This window comes from Vanacampus margaritifer, chromosome 5 (genome assembly GCF_051991255.1).
Source record: "Vanacampus margaritifer isolate UIUO_Vmar chromosome 5, RoL_Vmar_1.0, whole genome shotgun sequence".
NCBI classification, from domain to species: Eukaryota; Metazoa; Chordata; class Actinopteri; order Syngnathiformes; family Syngnathidae; genus Vanacampus; species Vanacampus margaritifer.
Genome location: NC_135436.1, coordinates 29,594,351 through 29,615,580, shown reverse-complemented (window position 1 = coordinate 29,615,580; position 21,230 = coordinate 29,594,351). Strand labels below are relative to the sequence as shown.

The following is a 21,230-nucleotide window of genomic DNA, read 5'->3' as shown; positions in this document are numbered from 1 at the left end:
CTTTGCTAATTGAAAACGCACCCAAGCTATTGTGATGACGTCGTTAGCCTGGCTTTGTTCCAAGCATTTGATGCAGTGCTATGACGGCGTATTAGGGCCACGTATAAATATATCAAATTTTTTTTAGGGCGGGGGCAATTTTCCAAGTAAAAAACTTGCGAGAAAAAAACTCGTAAATTTGTGAGTTTTTTTCTGGAAAATTTGCCACTTTATAAACTCACAAATCTGCCACTTTTTAAACTCGAAAATTTTCCACTTTATAAAGACGAAAATTTACAAGCTTTTTCTTGCAAATTTGACACTTTATAAGATCGCAAATCTGCCACTTGAAAGTCGCAAGTTTGCTACTTTATAAACTCGCAAATCTGCCTTTTTTAAACTCGCAAATTGTCCAGTATATAAAGTCGCAAATTTAAGATTTTTTTCTTGAAAATTTGACACTTTTTAGAACTCGCAAATTTTCCACTATATAAAGTCGCAAATTTATGATTTTTTTCTTGCAAATTTGCCACTTTATAAACTCACAAATTTGCCACTTTATGTGACTTTTTTCTCAGAATATTGCCCCCTAATACGCCGTGGTAGTCATGTGCCTGCTGTGCCGGGAAGACGTTGGCTTCATCACACAGAAATAAGAGACTTCAGTCATTCAGGCATTTTGTCCTTCTGCTCTGAAACCGACTTTGCGCTGTTGGCTTCTCAAGAGAATTTTACAAAGTCAAGACAATTCTGAATTGGTAACAATTGTGCATACTGACTGTTCAATTACCAGCTAACAATAACTCAGAACCATGGACAGCGCATGCCAGTGTGACACCACCACTGACTCTTTGTCCCGGTGCCCACCGGGACGGGGGGCACCGGGAGGATCCTGGGCCAAGTGGGCATAGGAGCGGGAGGGCCGGGGGCCAGATGGGTCAGCAGATGGGTGAGGTGGCTGAGCCGCTCCTGATCTGCTTAACGAAACACCACCACCCCACCCCACCCCACCCCACCCCGACCTTGCCCCCCCCTCCTGCTCCAGTCTGGTCCACGCCCGTAAAAAGCAAGGGGGAGAAGGACAGCGCCACGACGAGGCGGACATGACCAGAGTGTGGCAGCATTCTGGGGAATATTCTTCATCATATTTGAACATGCCCATTTATGTACATTTGACATGAGTTCTGATGAAATGTGACCCGCTCTGACAAAAGATTGAAATGAGTTTTTGAGTTTGAGACAAAAATAGATTGTTTTGACAAACATGGGTGTGCTATTGACAATCGCTGCTTGCAGTCAACATTTTTATTCTGAATAAATCAGCTTTTGGGGAACTCAACAATCTGGAAGACTTCCTATTGGCATTCCAAATGTGGCGCCAATTGGAAAACTAAAAACAATCAGCCCGTGACAGCAGTTTTCCTGGCGATCAACATGAAATTGTGTCGACATGTCTACTGTCTATCATAGCATGGCAAAAAAAAAAAGAAATGATATGGTAAGTCGGCCCTTTTGATTTCAAGCAGCCGTTTCCAGTGCTGGATGAACTTCTACTTGGGAATTTGCCACAATGAGCCCCAATCGGAAGCAGATACGCTCAACAGATGGATGAGACTTTTCTTTTTCTTTGGCAAAGCGGAGTGTTAAACACATTTTTGTAATAGCCACTTTTTAGTTGCACTCAAAGGGCAATTTTGACAGTGAAACCACATAACATGTTGAAATTGTCTCCTAGTATTACTGAATTTAGGCGTAAAATGGATGCATTACTAGTTCTGAAATCAGAAATGAAGGATAATTGTTCAGTTATTGTTCAAGTTCAAGAGTAAAAAGTGTAACAAAATCGCAATGTTATTATCGATCACATGTGATAATTAGACATTTTGGTACAGATTTGAGCAACAAGCATGGAAGCTGACACACAATTTGCTTATGTGGGGGCCACATAAAATGATGTGGAGAGCCGGATCTTGCCCCCGGGCCTTGAGTTTGACACCATGGCCTATGCAATCTAACGTGGCCGATATTCTGTAAGCATTTCATGAAATAAAAAAAGCCAACACTGCCCGCAGCTCTGATTAATGACTTCATTCAGATGTTCCCGCTTGCACTTGAGCATGAAAATGAACAGATGACTTTGCTTGGCATCCTTATGAAAACCTCAACGAGGCTCTTTGTGCTGCATTGATTGCATACCTTCCCTCGTTGATGAGCTCAATGAAGGCCAAACCGGCGTTCTTCTGTATGGAGTTCTGCCACTCCTGACAAGAAAACAAACGGCGGGCGCAAATGTTACAAGTCGATTCCGTTACAATTGCACATTTCTAAGAGGAACGTATGACGTCATACTAGGGCCCCATATAAATATATTTTTTAGAGGGTGGGGGCAATATTCTGAGAAAAAAAACTAGCAAATTTTCCACTTTATAAAGTCCAAAATTTGAGACTTAAAAAAGTGGCAAATTTGCGCGAAAAAAATGACAAATGTCCCACATTATAAAGTTGCAGATTTGCCACTTTATAAAGTCACAAATTTTCCACCTAATAAAGTCCCCAAATTGGCTTTAATAAAGTGGCAAATTTGCACACAAAAAATTATCGCAAATTTGCATGATTTTTTGTCACAAATTTGCCACTTAATAAAGTCGCAAATTTCGGACTTTATAAAGTGGCAAATTTGCCACTTAATAAAGTCGTATTTTTGCGAGTTTTTTTCGTGCAAATTTGCCACTTTATAAAGTTGCAAACGTGCGATATTCTAAAGTGGAAAATTCAAACGTTTTTGTCTTACAAATTTGCCACTTAATGAAGTGGTTAATTTGTCACTTTATAAGGTGGCAAATTGTCAAGAAAAAAACTTGCAAAAATGTGACTTATTAAGTGGCAAATTTGCAAGCTTTTTTCTCGGAATATCCCCCCCCCCCCCCCCGAAAAAAATATATATGTGGCCTTAATACACCATCATAGGATTGCTTCATTCTGTGAGAAAAGAAAAGAGCGTTAAATTGACGCCAAGACAACGGCGGCGGTGAGAAGCTGCAAAGCACATGTGTGACCGCGCCATCCCGCTTGGTGAAAAGATCTGTAAACACTGCAGAGACATAATTGCGGGATGAAACCGTATCCTCCCGCTTTAAATGCGGCCATTTCCTCCGACCTGCGCAGTGACAGATTAGCGAGCGAGCGAGCGCCCCCCCACCCCTCCCCCGCCCCCACCTTGCCTGCCTGATTTGCCATTGGCCGTCTCTGGAAATGATTAGACGGGCGCTCCCCTCGCTGTGGGAAAGCAGGCTCTCTACCGTAGAAATCACTGAGGGGAAGCGTAGCCATTGCAGGAACAAATTCAGATCAAATAATTGAGCTCATTGAATGCCGTTTTATCTCAACGTGTGCGTGATTGCGTCCAGCGCGGTCCGAGCGTGCTGGTGAGCTTGTGCTCATCTTACCTGACAATAATGATACGATACGATACGAAATACTTTTATTTTCCCCGTGGGGAACTTTTTCCTGGACTCCGTCCAGCTGCAGTTTACAGTAAAGAAAAAAACAACAGAATAGAAAGAGATCAAATTAAAATTAAATAAGAAGTGCAGCAATAAGCAGAAGACTTCCCAGAAGTCTTCACAGAAGTATTATACATGTGTAGAGAAGTACATACATGAGGACTGCACAACATGACGTTACACACGCCAGCGACCTGCACGTGTGTAGGGAAGGAAAGGAGCCGCTGCGAGCAAACTGCTGAGCGTCTGGTCTCCAAATGTTGTTGCCAGTAACCCCCAACCCTTACACAATCCCCCCATCGCTTCCCCTCTTTGCCGTGATACAGTGTCAGCCTTTGGACTAAGCTGTCGTGGATTTGGACAGGGATCGCGCACGGCCCGCTCAAGCGCTCACGTGATAAAAATAAACACGGAAATGGAAGCGCGCGCGACACCTACAGTAGGCGACGGCGCAATCTGACAAGTTTTCTTTTGATTGACAGGATTCAAATTGAATGGTGTTTGTAAACAATTGGCACCCGGGTACAGAAAAGTTTGTGGCTACCACTGATCTAATGTGTAACGATTAGGGATGCTTGATTCCACTTTTTTTCCTCCAGACAGATACCAGTACAAGTACTTAACTCTTGAATAGTCACCGATAATGATACCAGTAGTACTTTTGATGCATTAAAAAAAAAAAACAATGACACATCATTTTTGAGAAATACCTATATGTCCTGATAGTGTATTTTCCTTTTATTACATGCAATTAATGGCAATCAATTTTCTATTATCTTTTTTCACCATTGGCATATTTTGTATAGAAGACACAGTCAAATGAAGAGATAGATAGATAGATAGATAGATAGATAGATAGATAGATAGATAGATAGATAGATAGATAGATAGATAGATGCTAGCTATCTAGCTAGCTCCACTGGTGCTTGTTTACCTGCTAGGGAGCTAGCTAGCTAGCTCCATTGTTGGATTGTGAGAATATCAACCAGCAGGATCATTTTTCGGCATTTTCCCATCAGTGACAGAACACAGTTACGGACCTCAAGTCCCATAACTCCCATAATGTTTTTTTTTTCTTCTGCTTTCATCTCGCTGAGATTCAGCAGGCAGCGAGTATTTGTGAGCGCTCGGATCCGACCTGTCAGTGCGCATGGAGCCTTTGCTTTTATCTGCTCGCCGAAACTCGCCACATCTGGAGGCATTCCGTCCCTAAATCTCCACTGGCTCCACTCCTTCGCACCCGCCATAGCCCCCCCCCCCCCCCCATCCCCCATCCCCTCCTTCCCTCGCGTACGCTCAAACTGTTACAAGAAACAGAGCTGCTTGACCTTTCCGCTCAGACCGAGAAAGAAGAGAAGCTTCGGCGTTTGCGGCCTGTCGCGCCGTGATTGCCGCCATGAGTATGCATGAAGAAGAAGAGGTGTGCCATTAGCGCTAATTTATGCAGAAAAGTGACAGGCCGCAAAACAGTGGGAGTTCAAGGGTCAGCGAAGCACTCTCCTCCCTGTCCCAACGCATTATGGCGAGGGTGGGGTGAAGGCTTCTGTGCAATGTTTCTGTGCCTTCTAATGGTGAAGTGAGTTGAGGAGTTTCATTTAGGCATAGGTTGCATTTTAATCGCCATCTTGTGGCATCTATATGAAATTACAAAACTTTCAAGGCGGGGGCAGGGGTCAGTTACTAGTGGATTGTACAGGGACCCCCCACAATCTGCAGGGATTTGGGATCAAGCTCTGGAAAAAATAGCAAAAACCACAATTAAATTGACCCTCCCGCCAAAATGTTTCAATGTCTAAAGAATGGTGCTTGATAGGGGTGTGCCAAAAAAACGATTCTGATAAGAATTACGATTTTCATTTAGTACGATTCAAAATCGATTTTGAATGTCCCAAAATCAATTTTATTTAAATTATTTGATACTGTCTTGCCCTTGTGTGTGCCTTTACTGGGAACGCTGTTCATGTTGTACCCGATTTGGCCACTTAGGGGCAGTGTGGCTCATTTTGAATCAAAAATCCTTTTGAATCGAATCGCAGAGCCAAAAATTGGAATCAAATCGAATCGTGAGACAGTGAAACATTCCCACCCCTAGTGCTACACTAACTTGGAGTGTAGTCCAAGTTACGAGCCGTTCCTTGGACATTGTTTTTTCTTGTGTTGCTAGCTAAAATTTGACTTAAGAGTGATCGTAGTTGCATGAACTGATGAAGCCTGCTTGGAGAAACGTCCTACTGTTTTTATTTTTGTAACGTTGGCTGGTTGCTAATAGCGAAATGAGCGCTAGTACATCCATCAGTCACTGATCCTTGCGTGAAAGGCCATGAAAGGACGCGCGGCGCTTCACCTCGGCGTTTGATCGATATCTCCACCTGAGTTTCATCCCCAGAGCCCCTCATGGCAAAAACCTCTTGAGCGGCCGTAATGCTATCTGAGGGTCCAGGGTGAATTGGTTTGCGGCGCTGGCACCGGCACGCTCATGCTCTTACGTGCAATAAATCCAAATCTCCCGCAGAAAAAGGGGAGCCCGTTGGGGAACTTTCAATAACTCAACGCCAGCTGTCCCATTTGCAAGTTTGGTGTGTTTTTGGGGTGGGGGAGGGGGCGGGAGTCTGAATGACAGCTCCCGTAAGAAGCGAGGCCGGAAAGAGGACATTGGCGGCTGCGACCATCCAACTTCTCGTGTCTGCATCCACCAACGAGGCAGCGCTTAATGGCTTCCTCATGGCCCCCCCCCCCCACGTAAGACTGATGGGCTGACAGAAGGTATGTTAAATATCTCCTCCCTTCTAACTGCTACATCGGGGCTCCGACCTTGCTTAAAACAAGGGCTTAACAAGATCCTCGCAGGGTCAGCGCCGAGGTAATCAGTCACCGACGGGCGGGGTGGGGGGGGGGGGGGGCTGAGGAGGGCAGAAAGTCGCTGCTGCTGTTGCTGGTCGTCAGCGGCAGGAACTTTTTACATCAAGAAAACCACGATGAGCTTTTGGGAAGCAGCAGTGACGGACCTTTCCATTGTGGTTAAATCTCCAGGTTTGCTGGTCAAATTGACCAGGTTGGAGAGCTACAAAATATAAATTCTTTTTGTACACTGTAAAAAAAAAAAAAAGTTGGGTTAAAAGTAACCCAATTATGGATCAAAAATGGACCGGTCCACTTTGTCAATTTGGCCCAACTTTGAGCCAAGAAATTGGGCTTTTAGTGTAAAACAACTGGTCAGATCCTTTACTTGGGTCAAAAAAATTTGGTCATTTTGTATAAAACTACCCAGAAAGTTGTAGAAAGTAGATCGGTTCATTTTTGACGCATACTTGTTTTTTTTACCAGAGGTGGCAAATCCAGGTCCAGAAAGTAAAAACTCTGCCACAGTTTGGCCTTAGCCCCAGGTGCTATCTAACTAGCTCCCTAGCAGGCGAGCACCATGGGTAGCTAGCTAGCTAGCTAGCTAGCACCAGGGGCTAAAGCCAAGCTCCCAGCTCGCTAGCAGGTAAACGAGCACCAAGGGTGCTAGCTAGTTAGCTAGCTCACTAGCAGGTAAACGAGCACCATGGGAGCTAGCTAGGGAGCTAGCTAACCTGAGGCTAAAGCCAAACTGTGGCAGGGTTTTTACTTTCTGGACGTAGTATTGTATCCTTTGTGGGGGGGGGAAAGGAACCGTGCCAGCCCAGAAAATACCACATAAATCCGTGTATAACTTACTTGAGAGCAAAGCAGCATAACGAGCTCCACCACCGACGTGCTTGACTTCATGCACACCAGACCTGGACAGGCAATGACATACATCACAATTAGTTTGGTCATTTTACACAAAACATTCATAGTCCAGAACAATTCAGAATTCAACCCAGATTTGTGGGTTAAATTAAAGAAGTATAGTTTGAAAATGTGAATTCACCTTCAAAAAAATTAATGAAAATGGCTGTTTGGCGGCTGATTAATAAAAGGCTAAGGGTAACAACAATACTTTAATATGGTGAGGTCACTATGGTAATGCTTATGAATGATACATATATTATATATATATATATATATATATATATATATATATATTTTTTTTTTTTAATTCTTTCAACTGTGCGGCCTGGTCCAAAGTGGCCCACGGCCCGGTACCGGTCCACGGCCCGGTGGTTGGGGATCACTGCTTTAGCTGACACAAACTTAAAATAGTGACTGTTCAATTGCAGCTTGAAAATGTGAATTTTCAAAAGTGCCAAATGCAGGTCCAGAAAGTAAAAACCCTGCCACAGTTTGGCTTTAGCCCCTATTGCTAACTAGCTAGCGAGCTAGGTTCTCCTTTAGCAGCTAGAGAGCTAGCTAGCTAACACAACTAGCTAACTAGCTTGCTAGGTGCTCCTTTAGCAGCTAGGGAGCTAGCTAGCTAGCTAGCACAAGGGGCTAAAGCCAAACTGTGGCAGGGTTTTTACTTTCTGGACCTGGATTTGCCACCTCTGGTTATTTTTCACGTGGTCAAGAAGTGGAGTAGCGTATATGTGGCGGTTAATGGCAGACGACCCACTTGACAGTGGAATTTCCGTGAGCTGCTTTCAAGCTTGTTAATTGATATGCAATGTTGAATTGGGAGCTTGCAAAGTCACTTACGTCAGATAACGTCACTGAGAAAAGTCAAGTTAGATTAGTTGTTGCTGTAAAAATGGATATAGTGTGAATTGATACCACAGAAACACACACACAAAGTAGATGTGTGTGTGCTCACTCACAGTTTGGCATTTGAGCAGACGACATTAATGAAAGGACGAGCAGGTGTGAAAAGCTCATTTGCAGAAACAATGCATGCTTCTCTCTGTGCTAGTCTGTAGAGATGCATTCAAGTGCAGTCATAAGCCAAAAATTCTAATGATTCAAAAACAAAAAACGATCGCGCTCATTAGAGGCCACGGGGACATGAAGTCGTCGTCGTCGTCGTCGTCGTCGTCGTCGCCGCCGTCGTCTGTGGCATGACAGGTTGTCTGACACTCAGCGAAGAGTTAACAACGTTGGAACCGGAGCGACTGCACGAGGATGCGCCGTGATGGCTTAATGATGCCGGCTTCAGCGCAGCAATTCCTGTCAGTTTGGAAAATGTACTCAATGTTTTTGTTTGCTTCGTTTGGTTGCTGAAGTTCTGTCAGGGAAGTCGTTGTCATCTTGTATGCAAACTGGCTTAAGACAATTATATCAATCCTATCAATTAGCAATACCGATCAAATTCATCATTGAATTTTGTGTGTGTATTAGACATCCCCATCGCCCAAAAGTAGCTCACCCGTGGGAAGAAAATACAAATCTTAATGCTCAGTCAGCCATTTTGTTTGGAAGCAGGCAGAGCTGGTACGGCCAAATCCTACTGGAGGGAATTCACTCAAAGGCAAAGGTCCAAATCCAGGTCCAAAAAGTAAAAACCCTGCTACAGTTTGGCTTTAGCCCAAGGTGCCAGCTAGCTAGCTAGCTAGCTCCCATGGTGCTCGTTTACTTGCTCGTCGGGTGCTAGCTAGCTCGCTAGCATCAAAGGCTAAAGCCAAAATGTGGCAGGGTTTTTACTTTCTGGTCCTGGATTTGCCACCTCGGGGTGAAATAATTGATAGCATAATCGATTCTAAAAATGTTCAACTACACGGCACCTAGCTCATGTTTTTCTACCCTCGCTTCTTCTTTTCGTAGTGCCAATTAGTAGAAAAGAGAAATTTGTCTTTCATGGCAATATGGCGGCCAGATGTTGTGAAGTTGGCCGCCACCATCTTGCAGCGGACAAATCCTCATTTTGCCCCCCGTAGTTCAGCCGTCCCTTTTTCGCCCGGCCGAGACGGCCCTTAAGGGAGCATATTGTAAAGACTGCGAGAGGAAGTGACCCTTCTCTTGTAAACGGGGCGCCACCGCCGTCGACCTCTTGTTACAGCGCTGACACGCCGCGCCATAAGTCAGCGCCGTGTGACGCGCGAGTCAGGTGGCCGGCTGACCCCGGCCTCACGCCGCTAGACAAACCAAATGTCTTCTCTCTAAACGGGGGCCTGCCACTCCTTTTCCTGTGAACAGCGGCCGGGGGGTGAACGTGGCATTGTGGGGGTCAACGTGGCGGAAGGCGGGTGGGCGGCGGCCGTCACAACAGCGGCACTGTTGGCGCGCCGGCTGCCGGCTCCCGATCGGCTGCAGTTCAGGGCTGCGACTCGCCGTAATTGCGGCAGAGACCGCATGGCTGCGGGTTGGGGGTGGGGGGAGCGAGAGGCCAGGGCGAGGCAAAAAAGGGCACCAGGGGGCACAAGGGGACTCGACCCCGGATAATGTTAGCAGTGATGGATGGATGGTAATTACGGGTAAATGGAGCGCCTTTACGCCGCCGCACACTATTTTAACTGTCGGCTCCAGACTGGAAGGGAAGGATCTTGATAAATACTGCAAAGATTAGACATATATATATATATATATATATATATATATATTTATTTATTAGGGGTGTTAGAAAAAATCGATTCGGCAATATATCGCGATACTACAGTGCGCAATTGTCAAATCGATTCGATAAACCTCAATTTTTTATGGGAATATTCAACAAAATGTCTTACTTTGGGTTAGGGTTCACATTTGAAGCATGGAAGAATGTTATATTAATGGAACATTAAGCCTTAATATTTTATTTCAGTGCTGTTCAAACATGAAATAGACTGCAACATGTTTGTTAAATGCAGTGCCTCAGTTATAAGCCTGAATTTTCTGAAAAATAAAGACATTTTCATACAAATCTTACAATGTACATGTACAAGTATACTGATTAGTATTTTCTAAATTTGAGTAAAAAAAATAAAAATAAATCGCAATAATCAATTTTTAGATTTGTATCGGGATTAATCGGTATCAAATCGAATCGTGACCTATGAATCGTGATACGTATCGAATCGCCAGGTACTAGGCAATTCACACCCCTAATATATATATATATATATATATATATATATATATATATATATATATATATATATATATATATATATATATGCACACACATATATACATACATATATATATATATATAGTATGTTTGTATACCATGATGTAGGTGAAGAAGCATGACGTCACATCCGCCGACAAAGTGAGGGAAATTTGAACCCGGATCCAGTGTTTAAACTACTGTCCAGAGGCCTGCTTCTAATGTTTGCTCCCTCGCAGCAAAAGCAAGCGCATGAATCCGATTTTCAAAGTCAGCAATCCGTCCTGCTGAAAAGCCGACACAGTGAAAAATGGAATGACTTCATACTGGCTGTAGTGAGGTCATGAATACAAGTTTAAGGACTTGTTTGTTTGTTTTTTAAATGAACATTAAGAGACAAAATAGATGAAAGGAAGTGGGTCAAGTGGCATCTTTTCTTTCTGGCAGTGCTTATTTTTAGCCCGCGTTCATTTGCTGCACGCAAGCTAATATTGCTTAAGCTTTGCGTTCTAAAGGAAAAGAAAAGATTCACATTCAGGCAGCATTGAAAGGCACTTTTCGCTCTCAACTATCTTTGAGTTCGAACGCACACGCAGCAGCGGCTCATTTGCATGAAACGCGACAACCTTGAAAAAGTTCAGCATGGCTAAAAAGACAAATAAGCCTTTCAATTTGGATTCTTTGGCTATTTTTGATGAAGGCAGGTGAGTTTAAAAAAAAAAGTTTGGCGGTACCTTCAATGAGCAACTCCTGTCCGTGACTGCCCAGCAGGGTGCGAGACAGGAAGGGTGCAAAGTCCACAAAGATCTCCCTGAGCAATGGCGCCACCTTCTCCAACGCGCGCTCCAGTTTGGACGTAATACTGCAAAACGTCACAACATTAAGCAACAAATTTGTTCTTTATCATCCAGCATTTACATGATTCAAATCAAAACACATTTTTTTCCCATCACACTTTTCATACATTCAAAATGTAGCACGCTTTGCGTTAGTTTACGCAAACAAAAACAATAAATGATTAAGAATCTATTTCCTTATATCTTTTTATACGGCTTGTGTCAAAATGTAATTGGAAATTACACTAAATAAACTTTGATTTGATTGAATAATTGGTTAATTACATATAGACAAAAGAATTTTTTATTATTTTTTTTACTAAAAGAAACAATCTGACGTTTCATACCATTTTCACTACGATATGAGAGACTGTTTTGTTTAGTTTCTGTAAAACGGAGCCACAAAGGAGTGCAGGGTTACGTCAGGTTACGGCTGCCATGGCAACCGATCCCCGATTTGTCAAGAGGAACACGTGAGCGCAAAGAGAGCCCAGACGGGGCTCTCGGGCGGGATTGTCACAAACTATTAGAGCTGAGGGGAGATGAGGCGAGGGCACACGCACGCACGCACGCACACGCACACACGCACGCACGCACACACCAGCAGGCGAGTGAAAATTCTGCATGGGAAATGCTCAAACTCATATGAGGGTCATCCCAAAATGAGAAGACAGACTTCAAATAATCCATGCACAAAATACAAACATGTTGGCTAAACTGGCGCCTGAGCGATTAATCAGCTAACAACTTCAAAGGACCAATATTAGCTCTTCGAAAATCAGCCAAAAAAAAAGGGCAATTTATTTTATATGTATTTTTTTTTTTTACATGTTAACACATTACAATATAAGATAACTATATTAGTGATAGAGCGATATGTTTTTTTACAGGGCTGATACCGATTACTAGTAGTCAAGGAGGCCAATAACCGCCATTTTAAGCCGATATTTAGTTGCAGTAAGAGAGAAAATATTAGCGTCAAAATAAAAATAAAAATTTATTTTTATTTTAAACATATAAAAAATGTAGTTTTGTTCAAAAATTAACAAAAAAATCAAACTGATCTCCCCAAGTTCACTAGCACTTAAGCTAAATTAAAAGCTAGTAAATATTTCTCTAAAGTTTTCTACTGTCAATAAAGTTTTCCAAAATGTCAAGATAATTTCTTAATTGTATCCATTTAATAAAAAAAAAAAAAAAAAGTGTAGGAAGTTCCCAGTGTCAGCATCATCTTTTATTAAGTGGAGAGTGAAATAAATCCATCAATGAAAAGTTTAAAGTTCACCGTCTGTGAACATCTTACAAATCCCGATAAAAAAAACTCAATTCGCTACGTTCGCAAGCATTCACTGCTCAGTGAGATACAAGCTTTATTTATTTATAATAATAATAAAATATAATATTAAATTAATTAATTAAATAAATAAAATGATAAAAAATATAAATAAATAATAATAATAAAATAAATATAATATTAAATTATTTAATTAAATAAATAAAATAATAAAAAATATAAATAAATAATAATAATAAAATAAATATAATATTAAATTATTTAATTAAATAAATAAAATAATAAAAAATATAAATAAATAATAATAATAAAATAAATATAATAAAAATAAAATAAATAAATCAATAATATTATTGGTGCGTTGACTGAGCCGTGACTTGAGGAGTATGCTTGCACCTCATGTTCTCCAACGTGTCTTCGGGCATGGGCGCCACCGTCTGCACAGCCGGGAGGTTCTTACTGGTGGCGCCGTTGACCAGGCCGGAGGATGAGGACGTTGCGGCGGCGGCGGCGGCGGCGGCGGCGGCTCCTGAATTCAACAAAATTGTTTCAAATTCAACACCTGAGCTTGAACGTGAAGGCTGGCCAAGCGAGCCGGCCATGAGCTGAAGCGGCATCGGATCTTTGACGCGCTGACAATCGGGCGTGTTGTGTTTGTGAGAAGCGGGGAAAGCCCCAAACGATGCGAGCTCACGGGGTCCGCCTCGACGCCTCTGGCTTTTTCATGCATGCGTTGGCCTCATTCTTGCAAAGGCTCACTCGGGAAAGGGGGATTTTTTTGGGGGGGAACTGTATTTATTTATTATTTTTTAATCAAACATTACAATAAACAGAACCTTCCTTGACATCACTTCAGAATATAACGGTATACAGTACATGCATTTTGATTGATCTGTCTATTTATTTATTTATTTATTTATTTTATAACCTCCTGTTTTAAGTCGTGGGTCAAATTGACCCAGTTAGGTTATTTATTTATTTTTTGTTTGTTTGTTTATTTTTGTAACTTCCTGTTTTAAGTTGTGGGTCAAATTGACCCAGCTAAGTTAAGTTTTATTTATTTATTTATTTACGTCATTTTATTTATTTTTATAACCTCCTGTTTTGAGTTGTGGCTCAAATTGACCCAGCTAAGTTATTTATTCAAGTATATATTTATTTGTTTGTTTATTTATTTATTTTTGTAACCTCCTGTTTTAAGTTGTGGGTCAAATTCACCCAGTTTTTTAAAAAAATTTTTTTTACTTATTTTTTATATAATCTCCTGTTTTGAGTTAGTCAATTATGGGCATGAAACCCAAGCGCCTTGTCATGGGTTGATTTCACATATTTTCAAGTTGACAAAACGACGAGATAGAAAGAAGCACTTTTAAATGATTAATGAGGTCACAACGAGCCGATAAATTCATTAGCGCTCGGGAGAAGCATCGCTAGCAAACACGACAAACAGAAGACGGGATCACAACTCCGTTTGTCCGACTGGCTTGAATGAGGGGGAATTCTGCAGGTTCAAACAAAGGCTTGTATTGTCATGCTGGATGCAAGACGGCCATGGGAAAGTCAACGGCGCCATCTGGTGGTGTTTAGGAACGCAAGTGGAATGAATCACATGCCTGTTTGCATTTGGTGCTTTTTTTTTTTTAAAACCAAACTCGTTCATGGATCAACGTGGCCCCGCTAACCCTGCATTCACATTAACAACCAGATTGAAATTGAATGAGGGGTTTTCACCTGTTCTTTTTTTTTTTTTTTTTTTGGGGTGTGAATTATCACTCAAATTTAATCAGTCTGGATTAAATTTGGTTTCACATGATAGCATCTGAACTTGCATGTTCTTTCAAAATTTGACCCCAAAATAATTGATATAAAATTTGTATTTATTTATTACTGTGCAGGTCGTATATAAGGACTTTTTTTTTTTTTTTAAACGTATGTGAACGTTGTTTTTAAATTTAATTGGTATGGGGATTTTGTTTTGATATTTCAATTTCTGTCCCCGTATGAGCGTCTCAAATTGGATCCACATCAGAACAAAAGTTTAAAACCTTTTGATTTCTTATTTTGCTCCCTGGATCACTACCTGAATTGAACTGGAACAGATACGGTTTCAGTTTGATTTGACATTACAGCTTCTGAACCAGCACAGACATGTGATTCAAACGTGATTCAAACCAAATTGAAAGGAAGGCGTGTGGACTCTCATATTGAAGCGAATCAGATCTGGATTCAACTGGGATTGATCACACATCTTCCGACCCAGCAAGCACATCAAAGTGGATTGGATGTTTGTTATGGCGTGTGGAAACGAAACTGGATCCAATCTGGATTGAACTTGCTTTGACAGTTTGAAAAGTGTTAATTGATCAGACGTACGTACCCATGGTGTTGATCATGCTTTTGGGGGTGCTTGAGGCAGCTGCAAAGATGTTGGGGGTGACCAGGCCGGTGCCAGGGCTGCCCCCCGCCGTAGTGATGGCGAGGCCTCCCCCCAGTTGGGGCTTTTTCACGGGCACCACCACACTCCTGCGGGTGCAAACAATATGACAATCGTTAGCAGAGGTGGCAAATCCAGGTCCTGAAAATAAATTAAAAAACTGCTAGTTTGTCTTCAGCCACCGATGCTAGCTAGCTAGATCTCATTGTGCTTGTTTACCTTTTAGGGAGCTAAAAAAAATCTATTAATAAAAAATAACTTTTAAAAAAAATCGATCCCTCCTCGAGTTTAACCAATCAACACCAAATTGGGTGGACGTATCGATGATAACAGGTTGCATGAAAAAGTCTCAAAATTAAACAGGAAGCATTAGAGCGGCCATTTTGGATTAGAGAGGCCATTTTAAAAACGTCAGCGTTGTGACGATCTCTTAGGAGGGAATTTTCCCAAATGAAAACCAAGAGAGAGGGATATCTTTTTTTTTTTGCCGTCACTGTGTAATGTGGTGGAACGTGTCATCAACGGTTGTTTTAATAATCGATTCATCTGTTGATCATTTTATCGATTCATCGGTAGAAATCGGACAATATTTTCTGTTGAGAAGCAGAAATTCCGAGCATTTGGACAATTCTAAACTAAACAAGATATCTAAACGATTAATCGGTTATTAAAAAAATACACATTGATTAATTTGATCATTGATTAGCTGTTGATTGATTCGGAGAATTCACTATGAATAAGGGGATAAAATAGAAAAAAGATTTGGGGTCTACTCTGTCGAATATGTATCAAGTTTGATGATCATTGTGCAAATTTGTGTCTGCTGGGGTTCACTGTGCCTCCACTTTTAATTTATTCATCCTTGTCTTGTATTGCTAAAAGACATTTGGAAATCTGCCTGACAACCGTCTGAGGAGAAAAACTAAAATTGCACTCATTTTGTTTTTCTTCTTCTGGGCGCAGCAGATCAAAAAACTGCAAGCAGCGAGTAAGAAAAGGCGCTTGAAAGCTCGCTGAAATATGCATCCGCATCTCCAGAGATTTTTTTTTTTTTCTTTCCCGGCGCTCTGAAGCTAACTGATGACAAGCATCATTTATCCGGCGGACCTTTGTTCTGCTTTCCTCATTGACAGGTATCAGAACATCTCCTGCAGACGAGGGAACCGCTGGAGGAACGACGCCCGCCCGCCCGCCCGCCAGCTCGCTCGCACCGACCGGGCTGCTAACATTCCACATGAATCATTCATGAGCTCATGAATCATGCATGAATGATCTGGAGCATATTTTATTAATAGGATTGTCTTAATTGAGTTGCGCTGAATAAAGCGGGGATTAATGTGGGAAGGAATATTAATGAGGCCCGGGTACGAGCGCAGCGCATTGAATGTAATCCCAGTGTGTTTTATTTAGTGATACAAAAGGAAGTTAGCTGCAATTGAAAGCAAATATCATTTGGCCTCCGTCGCTGTAAATATGTCAGGACAAGCAACCTCGGGGACGACTAGAATATTTTTATTACACTATAAGAAAAAATGGGGAGTAATAACTACTTGGAAAAAAAACTAGTAACGTTTTTTCACTCAGAAATTCTAAACACATTTTATAAGGAGAGTTTTGAGTACATTTGACTAATTAATTAAAAAAATAATAATAATGTACTCAAAACTTTCCTTGTAAAAGTTAGAATTTCTGAGTGAAAAAACTTTACTAGCTATTTTCAAGACTCGTTTTCTGTTTTTTTTTTTTTTTACAGCGTACACACCGACGAGGGCTGTAAAGGCGGGTTACTGTTGTAATTCCAGAAAATAATTGGGAAAAAGGTTTTTCATTCACAACAATTTGGAAGTCAAAAACGTCAGCGTGACTGACTTGAGTGATGGCGAACGATCTAGTTATGATACAAAACATATCGATATCATACGATATAATGGTATGTCATATGATATCACTTTTTGTAAACGGTATCCCGCATATCGTTCTTCACCTCTGACCTGTGCTGCCCCCTAATGTTCAGACTGAAATAATGCTGTTCCGCGATATGACAAAAGGTCCAATCCAACTGTTATTGATTCAACAGATCAGCTTTACGTTCTATTAACGCATTTGCTCCCAAAGACGTATTTATACGTTTTTGCTTTGTTTGTTTTTTTATGCTAGAGCATACAGAAGGCTTGGCTGCAGCCTCTCAACTGCAGAAAACGGGCGAAGCAATGGTAGTCATCACAAAAACGGCCAGCAGGTGGCAGCAGAGCAAAAGAGATCAACCAGGGCCGTGTTGCAAAAAGTTCATTTACCCACAGTTCTAAACAGATTTGTGAATGATGCTAATTGCTTCCAAACGGAAAATGTTGGTAATAAAAAAAAAAATCCTGATGAAAGAAGAGACGCTAATCTCTCTTTTGGTAGCTTCCATGTTTTTATAGCAATAGAACACATTATTCTGTGGGCCTCGCAAAATCAGTCAAAATCCAGTTGAACAGCCGGGAGCAAAGGGGGTTGCTTCAGTGAACAGTGAAAATGGCTGCCAGTGAATTAAGTGAGTTAACAGGCCTATATACTCACTAAGTATGTTTGTAAGGAAATTCTGACGTGAACATCTCTAAATTCTAAAAGATTTATTTGGCTTTGTGGCGTGAGATGATTGTAATGTAAAATGTGCGCCTTGGCGCCACAAAGGTTGGGAGAGTAAGATTTTCTGCACTGCCTTTTGAAAGGTGTCTGGTGAAGGCAGGTGTTCTTGGCTTCTCCCTAACCGCCCCCCTCCCTCCCTCCCTCCCTCCCGTTTTGCTTTTTGATCTGGTCACGTTTAATCAGTGTCCATCTCGAGCGCCCGTCCGTAGCTGGCAGCTCATTTGGCTGACAGGTGGCAAACAATTAAGACGCAGCCAAAGGGGCCGGCCGGGTGTGTGTGTGTGGGGGGGGGGGGACGCCAGACAAAGTCATACGGCGAGACGGACGGACGGTGTGTGTAAAAGCGTTTCAAAAACGATACTCTTGGCTGTAGAAACTCATTTGGGGCTGCCACATCGTATTAGCGGTGTGAGGGCTGAGGTGGACGGGGTCGGACGCGGCGTGGGCGCGAGGGCCGCTTCTGTTTAATCTGTCATCAACACCCTGGAGACCCCCCCCCCCCCCGCCACCTTCGCACCCACAACCCTATTTATTCACCTCGGCGGCCGCATACGTTTCAAGACTCACGTTGTTGCTCCGACAACAAAAAAACGCCACAAAAATTGCTTGCGTTTGATTTGGCTGCAAAGTAGAGCTTTTAACCCATTCACTGGCAGCCATTTTGACCGAAGCAACCCCCTTCGCTCCCGGCTGTTTTACTGGATTTGCACTGGTTTTGCAAGGCCCACAAAATATTGTGTTCTATTACTATAAAAACATGGAACTGACCAAAAGAAAGATTAGAGTCTCTTCTTTCATCAGGAACAAAAAAGTATATTTCGATCGGTTTCCATTTTGCAGCAATTAGCATTAGAATATAGCTAAGGTCGTCATTATTCACAAATCTGTTTAAAACAGTGGGGAAAAGAGCTTGTTGCAACATGACCCTGGTTGAGCTCTTATACTCTGCTGCCCCCTGCTGGCTATTTTTTGTAATAACTACCATTGCTTTGAGCGTTCAGTTCAGAGGCTGCATCAAAGCCTTCTTGCATTAAAAAAAACATTTTAAAAAACGTTTTTTGGAGCATTGTAATATTTAAAATAGAACGTATTTATACGTTTTTGAGAGCAAATGAGTTAATAATCAAGTAATTATTTGGAGTCATTTTGTAATTGAAAATTGTCCAAATCCTCTGATTTCAGCGTATCAACAGTAATTGTTCAATGATTTCAGTAGTCATTGATGAATGAAAACTGATTATCTTCTGTGTTTAATCAAACAATTTACTTTGGAAAACAATGACCGATACAATACGCTTTAATGCAAAATTAAGATGAATGCGATTAGTCGATTAATCGATTGAATAATCGATAGATTGACGGATTCTAAAAATATTCTATATTCTATAATTAAAGTATAAATTGTACTTAAATGAGCCGTTTTTCCAGCTATTCTTCCATGACGGGGTTGTTGTTGCATCCCTTGCATCCGCGCATGGCTCAACCGTCTTATCTCAGCCGCTGTAGCCACTACAATTTCGAAATTCAAAAAATTTGCGATTAATCGTGAGCTAACTCTTGAAGTCATGAGATTAATAACGATTTAAAAAAATGTAATCGCCCTGACACCGCTAGTCTGTACACGATTCTGGTGTATTTTCTGCCCCTGGTACCTGTCAAAGCAGTGAAACTGCATGGGCAGCGCCGTCTGGGCCTTGGCAGCGAGGTCCGGGCAAGATACCGGCTCTAGCCCCGCCTCCACGCCCTCCACGGGCGGGGCCACGAGACTCTTGAGGATCTCCTTGACATTGAGGCCGGAGGAGGCGGCCGGCGGAGGCTCGCCGGCCACGCGGTCCCGCCCGGGATCACAGCCGTTGACGACGCTGACGACCCGCTCGGCTTCGGCGCTCACTCGGCTCTGGGGAAGCGGACGCTCGTCCGAGGGTGAAGGGAGCCCGGGATGGTCCGCAAACGTCGGTGCCGTTTCTGCAGGAGACACTAATGACAAAAGATTGTGAGAATTCTGAGAACAAAATGAGAATCCTGCCAAACTTGTTTTTTTTCTCCTTCACTGGCCCTAATCCTCTTCTGTAGTCCAACATTATTACAAACGATAAATATTTGAGACGAACATAGAGATTACATTAAAACTCACTGTCCACATCATTAGATAAAATATAGAACATATTGACATCACACACCCATAAATATACATATATTCGAGTAATCCATTTTTAATTTAATTTATTTCGAAGTCTTGATGATAATAGGGATAGGCCGATTATCGGCGCCGATATTCAGCATTTTGACAAATATCGGCGCCGGCCATTTTAAATCAAACGGTCAATAATAGCAAAAAAGTGTTCAGGGGGGGGGGGAAATCTGGGAACTAATTATTTAAAATGTCATAGAATTAATTATCTGCACCTTTTGTTTTTGTTTGAAATTAAAACTAAGTAAAAAAAAATATAATTCAGATATTTTGAAATTTTAAAACTATTTATTTCAGCAAACAACAGGGAGCTATTTAAGTTTTGATCTCATTTTTGAAGACATGCTACTATAACATTGTTCAATAAACATATGCTTAAAAAATAAATAATAAATAAGAGCTAGAGTTTTTTAAATATTTGATGCCAATATTTTCCCTTTTAGTGAAAAATAAATATCGGCTCCAAACATCGGTCATCGGCATCGGCCCTGAAAAAAAAAAAATCGGTTTATCTCTAGATGATATGCAACAAATATGAGCTGACCCCCCACTAATGAGGTCAGCATGGCCGCCGCAGCCTCCGAGTGGTCTGCTGTGAGTGCCAGACAATGGTTTGTCCCTGCCGGTGGGGCGAATCCCCCCGTTTTCTGTCTTCCGGCAACCTCTTTGATCCCATTCAGCTCTGGCGAATTGCTTGGCTAATGGCCACGGACAGACGGTGGCGGGAAATAAGCGGCCAGGATGCGCTTTGGCTCGCACCAAAACGCGAGCTGGGAAATGAGCGGCTGCCTTGCTTGTCACTTGACATGTTGACTCGTACATGCTTATCAGTTTTTTATCAATCCCTCACGGGGAAATCAATCAAGCCTGAGAGCGCTACAATATATATCACCTGACATCTGGATTTTCTCATGTTGAAGCAACGTGAATGAGCGCTACCTTGTGGGAGAGATGTGAATGACAGTTTCTGATTTTATTTGACTGTGGAAAGCAAAAATAAGAAGAAATTAAACAACAAACATAATATAAATATAAAATAAAATAAAAATATATATAATATAAAATAATTTATAATTAATTTTTATAATTTATATATTTATATATATATATACACATCCATTTGTAAATTTGTGGTGTTTTTTTTCCCCCCCAAAATGTTGCAATAATAAAAGAACGATTACTCTAGTGGAAAGCAGAATGGCGACAGAAGTAAACCGAAAAAAAAAAAAAAATGAAACAAATTATATATATATAAAAATAAAAAAAAGAGAGCAATGATGATGACATGTCAAATCGGTATAATTACCGAATTAACAATACTGAGCTCTCCAGAATATAGATATTTTTTTTTAATAAAAAAAAATAAAAAATTAAAATAAAAAAAAAAGAAGTAAAGCGAAGATTTAGGCAATAAGCAACACGATAACGTTGGAGAGTTCCGGACTC

General features: G+C 41.5%; 1 protein-coding gene across 5 annotated transcripts in view; it reads right to left on the bottom strand.

Moving 5' to 3' along the window:
- Positions 1-21,230, bottom strand: part of nbeab (neurobeachin b) — a 223,230-nt gene that overhangs the window by 113,255 nt on the left and 88,745 nt on the right. For 4 of the 5 annotated variants that reach the window (XR_013294247.1, XM_077566748.1, XM_077566749.1 and 1 more), the window contains exons 29-34: positions 19,246-19,570; positions 14,906-15,051; positions 12,925-13,057; positions 11,133-11,260; positions 7,179-7,240; positions 2,176-2,240 (exon numbers count right to left, since the gene is read on the bottom strand). Coding sequence is in view for 4 of the 5 variants with exons in the window: in XM_077566748.1 (XP_077422874.1) it covers positions 2,176-2,240; positions 7,179-7,240; positions 11,133-11,260; positions 12,925-13,057; positions 14,906-15,051; positions 19,246-19,570 (859 nt within the window). In the remaining variant the exon portion in view is untranslated. The remainder of the gene's footprint in view (positions 1-2,175; positions 2,241-7,178; positions 7,241-11,132; positions 11,261-12,924; positions 13,058-14,905; positions 15,052-19,245; positions 19,571-21,230) is intronic. The other variant, XM_077566750.1, reaches the window with a different exon arrangement.